The following is a 17,659-nucleotide window of genomic DNA, read 5'->3' on the forward strand; positions in this document are numbered from 1 at the left end:
TTTAAATACGACGAAATTGCAAATATTATTTTAAATATGTGATGTTTAATTCGACCTAATCTCCGAATCTCAGAATGTAATGTTTACATGTAAAGCCTAATCAATCTGTTGTCTCGTTCTAGGTACTGAACTGCCTGTATGATGAATCAGAGTCATCAGTGGTCTGCAGAGACGTTCAGCCTCTGTTTTGAATCCATAAATGACTCCTGCGTTAAGACAGTCTATTCTCCGGTGTTCCGTGCTCCTCTATACCTCCTCTTTATTATTGCTATCATTCTGATAGTGTTTGGTAACCTGTGGGTCATCTGCACCATCTCCTTTTTCCAGCAGCTCCACACACCCACCAACTACCTGATCCTCTCAATGGCCGTATCGGATCTGCTTCTGGGCAGTTTTGTCATGCCCCCGAGTATGTTGCGCTCTTTGGAAACGTGCTGGTACTTTGGTGACTTTTTCTGCAAGTTTCACTCTGCTACTGACTTTACACTGTGCAATGCATCTGTTTTACACCTCGTGTTCATCTCGATCGACCGATATTATGCAGTTTGCCAACCGTTTCACTATCAGAGCAGAATGACCACACGTGTGAGCGTATTCATGATCCTGATCAGCTGGAGTTTCTCTGCCTTTTTCGGCTTCGGTATTATATTCTCAGAGCTGAAAATCGAAAAAAAAAGAACCGAGGAGTTGCATGTTGCTTGTAAAGGAGGATGTTTAGCATTGCACGGCCGAGAAATCGGAGTAACGTATTCGCTTGTGTTTTATTTCCTCCCCATGTTTATAATTGTCAGCCTGTACAGCAGGGTTTTCATTATAGCACTCAAACATGTCCGTGTTATAAATAGCGCCGCAAGCTCATTATCAGCTACTAAAATGGATTTGAAAGCCACTAAAACGCTTGCTATCATCATTGGAGTTTTCATGTCTTGTTGGACGCCTTATTTCATGTGCAACATCATCGATCCTATTGTCAACCATACAATACCGGCTCTGCTGTATGAGGTTCTGATGTGGGTGGCTTATCTGAACGCAGTGTTCAACCCCTTGGTTTATGCCTTTTTTTACAGCTGGTTCAGAGATAAATCCAAACTTTTGTTGGAGAAATTGTATAAATTGTGCTAAATCTGTAGGCCAATCTGCTCTCTGCTTAATTCCTTCCCTTGTGTTTGTACATGTGAAATGTTTTAGTAGATTTTACATAGGAATAACTATAATTCGTTACAGACCATTTCAATGTGGTGATGTCACTGACCCATGAACATTTTCAGCTGGCTGTCTAACTATTTCATAACAGTAAAAAAAGTGGGAATTCAATCATAGCTCGATATTAAAACAGCTATCATAACATTATTTATCAACATGTGGACCTTATTCTCAGGAGCTATGAAAATGAAAACATGTAAAACAGGAAATACATTGGGACCAGTCATTGTTTACGTTCTTCAAAATGATCGATAATCCATGTCAAGCTTTGATTTATTAAATGCTTTTAACACCTCACCACATTTAAAATTCCCACTTGAAAACTTCAGGTGATATGCACTGCATAGTACATGTTTGCATAGTATATAGTATACTATATCCAGATAGTAAGTTAGTTTATTGATATAGCAGATTTTTTTTACAATGCAACGTTGTCCAAAGTGCTCAACACAATCAATACTAATTAAAATAATAAGTCATACAGCTTATACATAACAACTGAAGCATAAGACAAACCCCTCAACGTTAAAAATTCTCAAATGCTAATAAACAAATTCAGATCAATTAAGACATTTTGTGTGTCATTTATGTTTTGCGAATAATGTACTGAAACACATCTTAAATATGATGCAGCAACAGGTAACGTTAAAACACAGTAATCCTTATCATATAATTATATTTAATATTCATATATGTTTTTTAACATGTAGAACAAGCTTGCACTAATTCAATTTCTTTTATAAACCACATTCCTATTTTCTGCTTTGTTGTCCATAATTACGTTATGCTTTTATCATATTCATTTGTATTGCCTTTTCTGAATTATGTCGGTAATTAAATGCTTCTTGAGGATCAAACATGTGTGTCTCTAAATCAATGATATGTGAGAAGCAAAAAATATGGTAGGGTTTGGTTGAATATCAACTGAGTATCAATGAAGGCCTGCACTATCATACTGCATTGGCTGTAAACCCATTTTTGATACATATGCAGCATTTTCCAAACATTTCCCATCCTTAAATCTATAAAACAAACAATATCACAGTATTATTCAGTAAAATAAAAGCATGCTCTAATTGAAGAATGCATTCAGTGTTTCATTCTGCTTTTATTTATTAAATCCATGTGTTACTTTTTCAACAAACCGACCTTCCAAAATCCTCCTGAATCACTAATTGATTTGTTATATCTATTTAAATATATAATACCTCTTCCACTGTATTTAAAAGTGTAACAATGGCCACCCAGTTAAAACAGTCTATAGAGCAAGCACAAGAATGAATTGTAGTCCTGCAATACATAATAAAAATACACACACATTCTTAAATTTTAGAATTATATTGTCTGTTTTAAAGTACAAATGCAGCTTTAAAAGAGACTGCACAATTATAGAGCACTCTGAAAAGAAGATAACAGAGAAAAAAAAGGCATTTTGCTGCCAGATTACAGTTACAGTGCAGTTACAGCATCCACCAGTAGGGGCTAAAAGGCAAAAAATAAAACAAAAATAAAACAAAAAAGCATGAGCCCTTGTTACCTAAAACAGATTATGTTTCAACTGTATACACACACACACACACACAGTTATGTTAATGCACAGTAAAAAAAAAAAATATATATATATATATATATATATATATATATATATATATATATATATGCTGGGTTCTACACACTCTCAGAAATAAAGCTACGTAAGCTGTCACAGGGGTGGTACCTTTTCAAAAGATATAAATTTGTACCTAAAAGGTCCATATTGGCGCTTAAAAGTACAAAAGTGTTCCTCTTAAAACTTTTAGGTACAAATATATACGTTTGAGGTACCAGTATGGACCCTTTAAGTACAAATGTGTACATTTTGAAAAGGTACAGTGACAGCTTGTGTACCTTTATTTCTGAGAGTGCACAATTCCTTCATGTTGTCCCAACTCATTTTGATTATGTTAACTTAAGTTAAAAAAAAATAAGTTGAATAAACAATTAAGTTGTCCCGAATTGTGTCGTTTTACCTCATTTTAAATAAGTAGTTATTTAGTAGTAGTTATAAGTAGTTATAAGCAACAAAAGTCATTTTTTGAGTGTGGGGACTGGCCACAGACATAATGATCATGCTTATACATAGCTTCTACCCTCGCAAGAAACATTCTGCATTGTTAACTTTTCAAAATACCCTATTTTGTGTGATTTATGAGCCGTTTTCCTCAAGGGGACCAAAAAAAGGTCAACATTTACTGCTATTGCTATAATTGTGGGGACATTTAGTCATACAAGTCTGTCATGCACACAAATCAGGGAAGGGGATAATTTCTAGTCTTTCAATTTTCAATCCTCAAAATTTAAAGTGGGCTTGCCTGTCCTAAGCCAGTGTGGGCCTCCTGGGGGCTACAGTAGATGAGTACTGCATATGCCGAGCCTGCACTAATAGGTTGATGTTTTACCATTGAGCAAACTCTCATTGGCTCTGTGTTCGCAGTATTCTCTGTGCCCAGAACGGGCCTTTATGGAACTACTATAGGCCACAGGTGTAAAACTCAAAGTGTAAAAGTTCCTGGAAGGCCGCACCATTGCACAATTAGGTTCAACCCTAATTAATCACACCCGATCAAACTAATTGAGTCCTTCAGGCTTGTTTGAAACCTACAGATAAGTGTGTTGAAGCATGGTTGGAACTAAACTGTGCAAAGCTGCGGTCCTCCAAGAACTGGCTTTGACACATGTGCCGTAGGCTGTCTGCTTGCATAAACTACTCACACAGAGCCTACAGTGAATCCACAATTTTGGGCCACACCTGGGCTAGCCTGCACTGGTTCCGATTAGATCTGGTGTGTGCCTGCAAAAAGCCAGCATTGGCCCTGCACAAGCATGTTTGCTGGTTAGGTTACTGCATTAGGCATAATGGAAATGTGCATGCTTTTAATTTTCTCATTTTCTCACAATACCTTCAAAACCAAACTGAGCTTTCATTGTGTTGCATTCTTGCATAATTTGCCATTTAGTAAATTTGGCTCTAAGAATTGTTTCAACACACTACAGAACAGACCTTTTCACATTTCTGGGTTTCTCAGTAGCGGAAATCCTCATACAGTAGATGGGTAAAGTTAGAGTGCAGTGAATGGGAGAGTACAACAAATATTTTTTTTACAATCCTATTTGCTGAAATAATAAAAGAAAAAACTCCCTGATGGTGTTATCAAGACTTTCAAGGAAAGGAAAAGAGTGTTAACTTTAGCCAGAAGAGAGAATAACGACACATTTAATGTCCTGCCCATTGCAATTGCACAAGCGGAAATTAGTTGTCATTTGATGCAAGGATGATATAATACATGCATAAATACATATAAATGTTCATACGTTTTGAAATGTAAGCATTTAATATGCTGATGACTGTTAAACACGTCAGAAAAGAGTCTTGTGAAAAGGGTCCGTAAGTAAAATAAATAAATAAATAAATTGTACTTTGTCTTACTGCACTGACATTTACAGTAAGTGTAACTTGTTGACATTGGTTTATAGATTCAGAGGCATTTACATAACCTTTTTTTGCAGAATTGCTGTTCATTTCAACAACAGCCTGAAAATAATTAAAAAAAGTATTTATAAATAGGTTTGAATTGTGCTAGTTTGTGAATTTAATACTATTATCACCTTAACAACACACTGTGGAACAAGTCATATCATGTGTACCATGTTTTTCAGTGTAGTATTTTTCACACTGTGACTAGACGGTTTGTGCTTTACCAAAAGTTTAATAGTGCTCAATTTTTATAATGTTAAAAATATAGAAATTGTACAATGTTAATAAAAAAAATGATAAAGAGTTATTAAACATTCTCTGAAAACAGAAAGCTTTAGATATATTTTTCTAAAAAGTTCTAGAGATATTTTTCAATGAAAAAAATATATATAGTTATAAACTCAGATTAATTATGGTTGGGGTTGTGGTGTGGGCCAGATCTGATTCAAGTGATGATTAAAATACACAGTAGATGGAATTTATTTGTATCTTGTGGAGTCAGTTTTGCAGCATAAATAAAAAATACAATAATGAGGCCACATTAGGCAACATAAAAAAGCAATATAACATTAAAGCAATGTGTGTAATGTTTCAACAAAGACATCTGACTTTGAGATTACATTTACAACAGTATTGTTCTTGAGGAATTGCTTTGAAATATTCCTCCAGAAAGAATGACTCTGAAAGCATGTCTGAACCAGCTGTAAAAGAAGGCGTACACTATTGGATTACAGGTGGAATTATAATATCCAACCCACAGGAACAAGTCAAAGAGAAGTGGAGGAACAGAGTAGCCAATAAAGGGATCAATGAGATTACAGAGGAAAAAGGGAATCCAGAATGTCAGAAAGACTCCCACGATGATGGCTAAAGTCTTAGTGGCTTTTCCCTCTTTCTTCAGTTCAGAATTCACACTCTGGATGGCCTGAACCTGCCGCTGAGCTTCATGTAAGATTTTAAGATACACACAGAGCATGACAAATGCAGGAATATAAAAACAGGCCAATGACATAAAGACAGCTACCTCTCTGCTCTGAAACACAAGGCATCTTCCATTACAATCAACATTTTCATAGTAAAAATCTTCAACACCGAGAATATTCAGCTCCATGAAGATCATGCCAAAGCCCAGAACAGCCGAAACAGTCCAGCAGATGATAATCATAACCAATGTGGCAAGCGACGTCATTTTACTGTGATATTGGAACGGGTGACATATGGCGTAATATCTGTCTAAAGAAATGATGCAGAGGTTTAGAATTGAAGCGGTGCACAATGTGACATCAAGACTGCTGTGGATCTTACAGAACAAATCTCCCAGATACCAGCAGGTCTCGATGGAGCGCAGCATGCTGGGAGGCATCACAACTCCTCCGACAAGCAGATCGGCCACAGCCAGAGACAAGATGAGGTAGTTAGTCGGCGTGTGAAGCTGCCTGAAATGAACGACTGTTATGATCACCAGCAGGTTTCCTATGATTGTGATTATTGAAGAGGCACTAAAAAGAATGTAGAGAAAAATTCGTGTTTCCAAAGGATAAACAAACTTCTGACAAGACCTGTTACTAAACTCATAACAAAGGAAAGGTTTGTCCCAGATTCCATTGTGGCTGATGTTGATCCGGATGTCCATTTAAAACCATTCACTGAAGCTTTCCTGTTTGAAACAAGGGAGAGATTTCAGTCCCAGCCTTTAAATACTGAAGAGTGCAACTGGAAATGAATATGCATGAATGAATTACATGTGAAAATCTCAATGGATTGTAAATGAAACACTTTAACAGAATAAATCAAAGACTAAATCTGCATCAAGGAAATCTTAGACTTTCATCCAATGCTCTTACCTTTCTCTGTACAATGAACCAAAGCTATTAGACAGAGCACAGGGGGCACATTTATAGCGCATAAGTTTCATAACAACCTCCCTCCAGTCAAATCATTTGCATTTCCGTGTAAGCTTCACCGAAAGTCTATGTAAGCAAAAAAAAAAACAATAATAAAAAAATTACTTTCACTCAAGTATAAAAAAAAATGCATCTGAAAATAATGATAAACCATTGTTTAGAATACAAATATGTCTTATAATTGATGTACATGCAGATCAGGATAAAAGCTAGAATGTTAAGTAAGAGATCAAGAAGAATCCAGTTGCTCAAGCTTTGCACTAGAACATTGTGCATCTTCTATCACAGTTGTAACTTGTCCTGGGAGCTGGCCATGATGTAGGCCTAAGCAGGATAAACATCTGCTGTCTATGTTCTCCAATCTAAAACTTTAAGATTAGGACTCTGCTCAGAATACAGGACATGGTGTTTAAGACTGGGGACCTGGAAGCCTACAAAAAGGTTTGAACAGGCCTAAGAAAGGGCAAATGCAGGTTAAAGCAGCTCATAGAAGAATACATAACAAGAGATCATTCTAGTAACGTGTAGCAAGGGATAACTCTATAAGGACAGCAAAGACAGAGCTTGGTCCTTGGTTCCACTTTAAGTAACTCATATACACACTCTTGTATTCACACTAGGCACTAGGTTGTCTTGAACCATCCACAGGCGCAATTGTCCCCCCTCGCTTCTCAGCCTCAGCCCACACTAACAAAGCACTTTTTGCCTTCCGAACCAGAGTACGCTTACGTCATCAATAATGCGACTGTTCAGTTTAACAGAAGATAAGCGCTCTCGCTCTGTACAGTGGAGATTGCTTTAGTTATATTGTTTCGTAGGATTATTAGTGGTTTGATATGCAGTGACGACACAGTCAAATCTTTTGCTGAACAGATCCACCACTTTTGACGCTCATGAATCAGGGTTCCGCGCTGAGAACATTTTCTACTGGCCCGACTGGATCAGCGGTTCAAATTTTTACTAGCCCTGCCAAAATGTTCACTGGCCCCACCCAGATAAATCAATAAATAAATAAAAATAGCTACTTCTTAGCCACATATTTTAAATAATGTCAAAAATAATGTCTGTAAATCTAGAATTTAAATATTTTAAAAATGTTGAAATATTTTGCAGTAAAATACAGCAGTATGAAAGATGTGCAGGTATTTTATTGCAAAAGAAAAGGCTTAAATGTGACGGAAAACTAAGCAAAACATCACTTCAATTTTTTTCCATCTTGTACCGATGTAAATATATTTGTCCACAATGTTAGAAACAGACGTTTTCTTTAAGTCTCATAATTTGATGTTGCCGTCTCTTCACTGTACTGGTTTTTACCAGTACATCCAATCAGATAAAAGGAACCAAAAAGCAATATGGTGTTTCTTACTTCACAAAAAAAGGTAGCATTCAAAGACTTTCAATTGCACAAATTGTTTCTCGATTCGAAGACTGTATTTGCACACAATTGACAAATAGTTGCAGGCAAATTAAAATTTTGTGACAAGCAAGGCAGCACTGGCCTGATCGGGTCAGTAACGATTCTCTCTACTGTCCCGAACATCTCTCACACTGGCCCCGGGCCATCGGGCAGTCTTTATTGTTGAGCCCCATTAAATGTTCATCAAAGCCATCGTGCTGCATGTATTAGGAGGTTTGCTGAGCAAATGCCGCCCAACTGAACCATGCCTGAGCCTGATTCGAACCACTCACACTTGTCAAATGAACCAGGGAAATGGGGGTCAAACGTGCTTGGGCACGGTTAAGATAGCCTAGTGTGAGTACACACTTAATGCTACAGCAAAGCAGACATCATGGTTGCATGATTTAGGGTTGGGGCGATAGATGATGCAATCGTCCATCGCCGATGGCCAATAGACAACACGATGGCTGAGCCAGCACCGCCGATCCTCCGCTCGGTCCCCGTCACAAACTCGCTCGTGAAAAATACACATTCAGGCCCCCTTAGCACTAGTACGTCTTAGTATTAAAATGGCATTTTAGAACCAAAACGATCCACATCCACACCGTGTTTTACCTAGCATTTCTGAACACCCTCCATCCGCTAGAAACGCACATCACATGACCACAGACACACAGACACAGCCATGCACACACACAGCCACACACACACACAGCCACACACTGTCATCCGCTCCTCTGAGCTCCAGAGAGCAGCGGACAGTTTATCAAGAATGTACCGCTGGATTGCGTCTCACTATAATTGTTAAATGTGATATTCAGACATCCCAAGTCACCCAGAATTTCCGGGAGTCTCTATGCATTTGCGGGACTCATAATGCCTGCAAACGAGTGACAATTTCCCGGAAATCGCACGTCTCCCTCCATGTCCTCAAATAAGTCGCGCACCCTTCTCACCCCCGGATCCCTCCTCGCTCTTCGGACACGTCGTGCACTCTATCAAACACCCCTCCCACACTTTTCACATAATGACAATGCCATCGTCAATGATAAATTGAAATTAAATAAAGACCGCAATTCAGCAATTCTCATGCACATCTTGCCAGAGAAACATAGCTCTGTATTCAGTAGTAACTCTCATAATAACTCATATGTGGAAACAAAATCAAAAAGTGCACAATATTTAACTGATTTTACTGATTAAGCAAGACTAATAAGCACACAACAGTAGAATCATCTCATTTAACAATTTATTTCAAACTCGGCAGAAGTTATGAATTGAGTTTGAAGTAAATATGCTATTACTGTAAATGTGGTATTCTTATGTGCTTTTAAATCAGCAGCAACACAGAGCCATAGTTCACTGAGATGTGACACAACAGCTTTCAAATCACAAGATGATTATCTTCGATTTCAGAATTGCAGCGATTAAATCATCCATGATTTTGTGTGAAGCTTGTCAGTGGACTATGGCTCTGTGTAGTTAATTTTCCTCCTTACTGCTGATTACAGAACTGCACATGAAAATCTCCTTTGATTAATTGTGCAGCCCTATCAGACAATTTGCTCAATTTCATCCTCCTAACTTAGTGGGAACAATTTAGATAAAGGTCGCTTCCTGTTCACAAAGCAAGGTCCATAAAGAAAAGGATGAGCCAGTTTGGTATGAAGCAACTTGACTGGCCAACACAGAGTCCTGACCTCAACCTGAATGAACACGTTTGAACACCTTTAAGACCTTGTTTTAAAAAAAATTCTCATAAAACACTCCTAAACCTTGTGGAAAAGTCTTTCCAGATGAATTGAAGCTGTTGTAGCCGCAAAGGGTGGATGAACGAACATCAAGCACAGTTTCAGTTCAAATACACAACAAATGTGGTAAACACAAGGTTGCTTCATTCAAAGTTGTCATGAGAGACACTGACAAAGTCAATCATTGCGACCCTGTAAAGTAGGAGTGCAACAAAACACTTATCAAGATTTAATATGTAGATTTACCATGATAACAGTAAATAATATTTTACTAGTAGTTTTGCAAGATATTAGTATTCTTAAAGCATGAAACAAGCTGTTTAATATAAAGCAATGTTTCGTGTTTGCAACACTACTGTGTGCAGTAGGCCTACAGTTCACTTTCAATTCCAACAATCATTCACATTGCAGAATAAGCCAGCATCCTTCATGCGTAATGAATCCCTAACCTGATTTTACCAGGTAGGACATGTTCCTGGATTAACATCTATGTTGATCCAGGAACAAGATTCCAATCAGCCAATCACAATTAAGGGATTCATTTTTTGTTTATGTTAAGTTTAGGTTTATGGTTATGTTTATGCACTTCTGCATGATTGTAATGCAACTATTATTCCCCTCTGAATTTCGGAAATAATTTACAGCTATGGTTGGGTTTAGGGGTAGGGAATAGGTATGGATTATATTTTTGAAAAATATGATGCTCCAGGATCAACATAGATGTTAATCCAGGATCACATAGTGCTTGGCAAAATCATGACGTGCTACAATGGAGTGTGCCGTAATGGTGCCAATTCTGTAGTCAGTGTCCATGCATCATGTCACCTGACTCCTTTATGATTTAAAATGCTGGCACAACAGAAAAGTCACGCAGTGCAGCACTGCGTTATTACCATATGACGACCCGAGGTTTCACTTTCGGTTGAGGAAGGAATTTGAACCGTGTCCTAAAGCTGGTCACACAATGCATCAGAAGTGCCACTCTCCGCCTGTAATTATCCATTAAGCGAATATGTAAGCAAAAGCATGTGTGCCTGTTAACGCTTATTATTTTTTCAGGTTAATGCTTATTTTCATGCAGGCTCGCATTGTCGCCAGCTAAGTCAAATACAGCATCGATTCATAACTTTTAGGAATCGATTCAAAATCATTGGAGAAAGAATCATGATGCAACAATATTTTTTGCACTCTTATTCATTACACCCCTGCTGTTAAGTGATTAAACCTTAAAAGTGCATGTAATGAATCCATGTGCCTTTTAAAACCAGATATTTTCACACATTTGTTACATTATCGTAGGATTGGGCGTTTAAATCGATATCGATATTGATCGAACACCATTGTCAATAATGTTTCAAAAAAAAAAAAAGTTTGGTATGAAGCGATGTAGTTTTTATTAAAATGTGGCTGCTGAGCGAGCGGGTCACGTTTGCGTGATTGAAACGGAAACAAAAAGGTACGGATCCAAGTGCAATTTATTTACAGTGCGCATCAACAGAGAAACAAGGTGTTCAAAGTACAAATAAACAACAAAACAAGAAACATAAAACAGAGATAGGGCTCAGGAATCAAAACTCGAATACTAGACTTACTGAAAACATGGCAGCAGGAAAGACAAGGAAGACAAATGACGCGATGACAAACAGTGGTGGAATGATAGAATATATAGTCCAGATAATCAACGGTAAAACAGATACAGTTGTGATGGCAGATCAGTGTATAGCTGCATCCCAAATGGCACACTATACACTATGCACTCATGCACTATGTACTTATGCACTCACACACTCAACAGGATAGTATATGTATGTAGTGTCGTCCCAAATGGCACACTAATGTTTTTTTACTAAGCGGAAATTCAAACCGTTTCCCTGATGACGTTTGATGGTCGCCAAATCAGTGAAATAAACAACAGAATTATGAAATAATACCTGCCGTGGGTATTGCTGCATTCACCATCGGTAGGCGCTATAATCACTCTCGTAGGAGAATTTTGCTTTCACCATCAAAAATAAATAAAGTTATTCAACATGTGCGTCCGATAGCTCCGCCCCTTCGGCTACATAAGCAAACCTGCGGTCGTTGAGTGCGTGAAGTGTCCATCATTACACACTTCATTTTAGCGGCTGAATGAGTGCATCATCCGGGTAATTAAAGTGCACTTATTATTTTTAGAGTTTTCAGTGTGAACACACTACTTACACTATTTATACTACAAAATGGCTTAGAATAGTGCATAAGTATGCGATTTGGGACGCAGCTTATGTGTTCCGGTTTATGCGCGTGGTATGTATGGAGTTGTAGTCTTTTTGGGCGCTGTAGTTCATACTCTGAGTCCGTTGAACTCCAGCGCCCTCAGATGGTCACTGACAGTCATGACAGAGCGCCTTGGAAGCAATGCCAATAAGCTTAGGGGTGAAAGTTTGTCATTTCCAATGGAGGTAACTTACACGGCATGCACATGGTGTGCATCGTGGCACACATTTTTCAGGTACACCTAGTTGAAGAACTTTTCTGAATGCCGTGAGCGCACTGTGATTCATGCAAGTAGAACTAACCAATCTGCTTCACACTTTGTATAGAATATACACATTTCAGTATCAACAGCAGACTAATTACCTCAGACAAACACAGAGCATCCAAATACTGCAGTCTTTTTTACTTTTCTCTATAAACTTGCATCAGAGCTGCAGCAATGATTTGTCCGTTTGTAATCCTCTGAGAAAACGGTTGATGTTCACCTAGTTATGAAAAATGCCAGGGCAGGCAAAGCGCATTGAAAATGGTGAAGGAAACCACACGCTCGCGCTTGCCTCTTCAGGTCAGAACAACACACATGAAAACGAGTGCTGTATATCAGCAGTGAAGTGACTGTAAATAAAAAAAAAGGATCTAGGGATGTCGCCAGAGTGACTTTTTGGTTGCTTTTCTTGTGCATCCTAGCCAATAGCACCCCATCTGAATTTTTAACATTACCAAACGGGGTAATGTGGTTATTCAACGTCACAGTTTGTAATGTTACAATATGTATTAATGATTGCTGATTCCTTTACTTAGATTTTTTACTTTGATTATCATAATTTGCTTTGTTTACAGAGTTTGAAGTTTACTGTATAATTATCATTCACACCTTACAGATGTTGATCTACATTTACCATTGTACACACTTTGTATAAGTTTAAGAGTCACTTGAACACTTATGCTTATTTTATTATAAAGAGATTAGATGTTTTGTTTAAATATTTTTGTTTTTGACTTTTAAAACTATTTTAATTTTCCAACATTACTAAGGCAACTAAAGTGGTTAAATAACAAAAAATCCTAATATTCCTCAATATTCAATACTTATCGATAATAAATGATTAAAAAAAAAACATAATATCGTGACAGCCCTACTTTAACGACTCTGAAAGTACACTTATTAGGCTAAAACATAAGACTGGAAATAAAAACGTAACACTAGTATGAGACTGGCATAAGTTCAGGCAAAAGATTGAAAGGCCTGAAAAATCTGCAATGTATGTTTTGGAAATTTCCCATTCATAGGATTGTTATTGGATAAAATAAATAGGTTTACATTCTTGATAAGTCATACTGAACTAATGATAAACAACTATTAGGCCTTTAGGCCTCTAGTATGTATACAATTATAATGAATGAATCCAATTTTTTGATTTTGTGCTTTAAAGGACTAGACTGAAAGTCAGATTGTGGAGGAGATGGATTTTTTGTGTGTTTGTGGAACTGAGCGCAGACCCTGTTCATAGATACAATGTTCAACTTTAATACATAGAGTATGTATGGATGAGAGCAAAGTTAAACATCGGAGGGACATTCAGTGCAGAAATTTATATTACATACAGGATTTAGAAAACATATTTACTGTATTTTCATATGTTTATTTAGAAATCATTTGTATAATTCGTAATTATCATTGTTAAAGTAATGTTTTTATTTTTATTTTATTTATTATTCTCATTGTTCTCTCCCTATTTCCCAACCTCCCCTCACCTCTTCACTTTAATCATTAATGGTATTACTTACTTATACACACACACACACACACATACATATATATATATATATATATATATATATATATATATAAGTTCAACTGTAATATGTACCAATCAAAAAATAAAGCATAATCAAAATCCATGTCTACAATTTTATCTGTTTAATTTTACAACAGCACAGTTCTTGAAGAATTTGTCTGAAATATTGCTTTGGACAGAATGACTCTGAAAGCATGTCTGAACCAGCTGTAAAAGAAGGCGTACACTATGGGATTACAGGTGGAATTATAATATCCGATCCAATAGAACAAGTCAAACAGCAGTGGAGGAACAGAGTAACCAATGAATGGATCAATGAGATTACAGAGGAAAAAAGGAACCCACAAAGTCAGAAACACTCCAATGATGATGGCTAAAGTCTTATTGGCTTTTCCCTCTTTCTTCAGTTCAGAATTCACACTCTGGATGGCCTGAACCTGCCGCTGAGCTTCATGTAAGATTTTAAGATACACAAAGAGAATGACTAAAGCAGGAATATAAAAACAGATCAGTGAGAACACAGTACCTCCGGTTTTACTCTGAAACAGTGTACATCCTCCATCACATTTAATGTTCTCATAGTAAAAATCTTCAACACCGAGAATATTCAGCTCCATAAAGATCATGCCAAAGCCCAGAACAGCCGAAACAGTCCAGCAGATGATAATCATAACCAATGTGGCAAGCGACGTCATTTTACTGTGATATTGGAACGGGTGACATATGGCGTAATATCTGTCTAAAGAAATGATGCAGAGGTTTAGGATTGAAGCGGTGCACAATGTGACATCAAGACTGCTGTGGATCTTACAGAACAAATCTCCCAGATACCAGCAGGTCTCGATGGAGCGCAGCATGCTGGGAGGCATCACAACTCCTCCGACAAGCAGATCGGCCACAGCCAGAGACAAGATGAGGTAGTTAGTCGGTGTGTGAAGCTGCCTGAAATGAACGACCGTTATGATCACCAGCAGGTTTCCTATGATTGTGATTATTGAAGAGGCACTAAGAAGAATGTAGAACAATATTCGAGTCTCCAAAGAATAAACAAACTTCTGACAAGATCTGTTACTAAACTCATAACAAAGGAAAGGTTTGTCCCAGATTCCATTGTGGCTGATGTTGATCCGGATGTCCATTTAAAACCATTCACTGAAGAGTGCAACTGGAAATAAATATGCATGAATGAATTACATGTGAAAATCTTAATGGATTGTAAATGAAACACTTAAACAGAATAAATCAAAGTATAAATCTGCATCAAGGAAATCTTGGACTTTCATCCATGCTCTTACCTTTCTCTCTACAATGAACCAAAGCTACCAGACAGAGCACAGGGGGCACATTTATAGTGCAAGAGTTTCACAACAACCTCCCTCCTGTCAAATCATTTGCATTTCCATTGAAACTTTCCCGAAGGTCTATATCAGCAAAAAAAAAAAAAAATGCTGTCTGAATAATAATAAAGGGGAAATCTAGAAACAAAATTCCCCTTAAAAAATCCTAAACCATGTTTAAAAGTTACTTACATTGTTAGTAATTCAAATCAATCCAAATCTGTTGTTCAACAGCAAGGTAAATACTCAGCTCAAAATACAGAACACAGCATTCAAGTCTGGGGAACTGGAGACCCACAAAGAGGCATGAAAAGGCCTAAGAAGGGGCAAATGCAAGTTAAAGCAACTCATCTCATAGAATAATACATTATCAGCAATCAGTCCAGTGGAATGTGGCAAGGGATAAGACTTGCAATAAGAATAGCAAAGACACGGCTTGGTCCTTAGTCCCAGTTGAAGTAACTCTTAATGCTTCAGCTAATCAATACATTAGAACAGGGCTTGACCAACCCTGTTCTTGGAGATCGACCTGCCTGCAGTTCTCAGTTGCAACTAGGGGTGTCACGATTTTGATTTTTAATTGAAATCGATCGAAATTTATGCTCAATTTCGATTATCGAATTAAAAAATAGAATCGTCGATGCTGCCACGCCCCCATGTCATGTCAGCTTGGCTTGCCAAGCGGGAAAAAACAGGCTTGTTGAAGTGCTTGTTAAACTGCAGAAGCAGGAGACTCGTCGACAGAACTTAAACCTTCTCCTCTTTCAATGAAGTCGCCGGTGTGTAAGCATTTTGGATTTCCAGTGAGTTATGTTGACAACGTTCGTGTTGTCGACAAAAAAAACACAGTTTTGCAAGCTCTGCTATGTACGTATTACGTACGGTTCGTCCGATAGACAACACCGGCATCGCAATCCTCCGCCCGCCCCCGTTGCAAATCCGCTCGCGAAAAGTACACACTCAGGCCCTGTTTACACTGTCTTTGTTTTTAAATGGCATTTTAGAACGACAATGATTTGACACACACAGTGGCGTGTAGCATTTCTGAGCAGCCCTCCTTCCTCTCTACCTCTGAAAATGCACATCACGTGACTACACAGACACACACGCGCCCACAGCCATGCGCTCCAGACAGCAGGTCCAGGCAGTCAGAGGACTGCTTCAATCTTTCACTCACTTGTACTTAGTCATTTTAGTGAACACCTCAGATACTGTTGGCTGGTTCCTGTTGGTTGTGCTTCTTTTTTACCGACGCCATTATAACGACACAGATCTCTGCCTATTCACGAGTCCCGCAGAAAAAACTGATTGACAGATGGTAATTATGCATGTATCTTGCCTTTATTCATTTACTGTATGATTTGTTTATGGGTAAAACAAAGACCATGCAGGTCAGGTAGTTTAAACGGTAGGCTACAAATAATTATTTGGTCATTAATTAATTAATTATTCATAATCGAAAATCGAATCGAATCGTGCCTTTAGAATCGAAAATGTAATCGAATCGAGGATTTGGAGGATCGTGACACCCTTAGTTGCAACCCATATCAAACACACCTGCCTGTAATAATCAAGTGCTGTTCAGGTCCTAATTATCTGGTTCAGGTGTGTTTGATCAGGGTTGGAGCTGAACTTTGCAGAAAGGTCGATCTCCAGGAACAGGGTTGAGCACCACTGCATTAGAACATTGGTGTCAAAGTCAATTCCTTGTGGGCTGCCACTCAAACCCAAATCAAACACAGCTGATGCAAGTAATCAAGATGATTAGGGTTGGCGCAAACTGTGCAGAGCTGTGGCCCTCAAGAAATTGACTTTGACACCTATGCATTAGAAGATAAAGATATCCTCAACATCATCCCACCTAAAGTCTGCTATACTGTGAAAAGTCTCAATAATGGCAAAGCCCCTAAACCAAATGGTATTATAAACAAAATGCTGAAGACTGGTGAGAACACTCTCTGGAAAGCCCTTGCCTCACTTTTCAACGACTGTCTTCAAATAGAAGAGGTGCCAGACCAGAGGAGGAAGTCGACCACTGTCATCACACCAAAAAAAGCGACTGAAGATCTGAAGAATTACCGGCCAAAAACTCTACTACCAACCATTTACTTCACTTGAAGTGCTCATCGATCGGATGACAAAACTCCTTAACAACGAACAGGCATGTGAACAGATGGCATCCAAAGTGCTTCTCAACGACAGATAGGTTGTCAATCAAGTACTGGAAAGTATTACCAGTCTGCATGATCTTTATTGACTATGAAAAGGCGGTAAATCAATGCTGCTACTGACATGTGGATCCGACAGAACATCCCAAAGTAGTACATCCAAATACTACAAAATATCAACACTGGCTGCACAACATCAATCAAGGAGGCGACAGGGTGACACCATCTTGCCGAATCTGTTCAATGCCATACGGAAGACATCTTCCAAAAACTGAATTGGAACAACAGAAGCATCTAAATTGATGGAGAGCTGCTATACCGGTTG

The 17,659-nt window shown here is 38.1% G+C and overlaps 3 protein-coding genes across 5 annotated transcripts; 1 reads left to right on the forward strand and 2 right to left on the reverse strand.

Moving 5' to 3' along the window:
- The first annotated feature begins 137 nt into the window (after window positions 1–137).
- taar11 (trace amine-associated receptor 11) lies at window positions 138–1,122 on the forward strand. The gene has a single exon (NM_001083077.1). It carries the CDS (start codon window positions 139–141, stop codon window positions 1,120–1,122), a length of 984 nt encoding a protein of 327 aa, NP_001076546.1. The 5' UTR covers window position 138.
- A 4,059-nt stretch (window positions 1,123–5,181) lies between these two features.
- Window positions 5,182–7,298, reverse strand: taar10b (trace amine-associated receptor 10b). 2 transcript variants are annotated; one of them, XM_073933248.1, is made up of 3 exons: window positions 7,225–7,298; window positions 6,562–6,687; window positions 5,182–6,374 (listed from the first exon to the last, which is right to left on the reverse strand). In XM_073933248.1, the coding sequence occupies exon 3, from the start codon at window positions 6,348–6,350 to the stop codon at window positions 5,340–5,342; it is 1,011 nt and encodes a 336-aa protein (XP_073789349.1). In that variant the 5' UTR covers window positions 6,351–6,374; window positions 6,562–6,687; window positions 7,225–7,298; the 3' UTR covers window positions 5,182–5,339. The 2 variants fall into 2 exon arrangements, with proteins under 2 accessions (XP_073789349.1, NP_001076372.1); NM_001082903.1 differs by lacking the exons at window positions 6,562–6,687; window positions 7,225–7,298 and having other exon boundaries at window positions 5,340–6,350.
- Window positions 7,299–13,936: 6,638 nt separating this feature from the next.
- Window positions 13,937–15,482, reverse strand: taar10d (trace amine-associated receptor 10d). 2 transcript variants are annotated; one of them, XM_073933246.1, is made up of 3 exons: window positions 15,359–15,482; window positions 15,125–15,250; window positions 13,937–14,994 (listed from the first exon to the last, which is right to left on the reverse strand). In XM_073933246.1, the coding sequence occupies exon 3, from the start codon at window positions 14,966–14,968 to the stop codon at window positions 13,958–13,960; it is 1,011 nt and encodes a 336-aa protein (XP_073789347.1). In that variant the 5' UTR covers window positions 14,969–14,994; window positions 15,125–15,250; window positions 15,359–15,482; the 3' UTR covers window positions 13,937–13,957. The 2 variants fall into 2 exon arrangements, with proteins under 2 accessions (XP_073789347.1, NP_001076371.1); NM_001082902.1 differs by lacking the exons at window positions 15,125–15,250; window positions 15,359–15,482 and having other exon boundaries at window positions 13,958–14,969.
- Window positions 15,483–17,659: the final 2,177 nt, after the last annotated feature.

The sequence above is a fragment of the Danio rerio genome, chromosome 20, assembly GCF_049306965.1.
Source record: "Danio rerio strain Tuebingen ecotype United States chromosome 20, GRCz12tu, whole genome shotgun sequence".
Taxonomy (NCBI): Eukaryota; Metazoa; Chordata; class Actinopteri; order Cypriniformes; family Danionidae; genus Danio; species Danio rerio.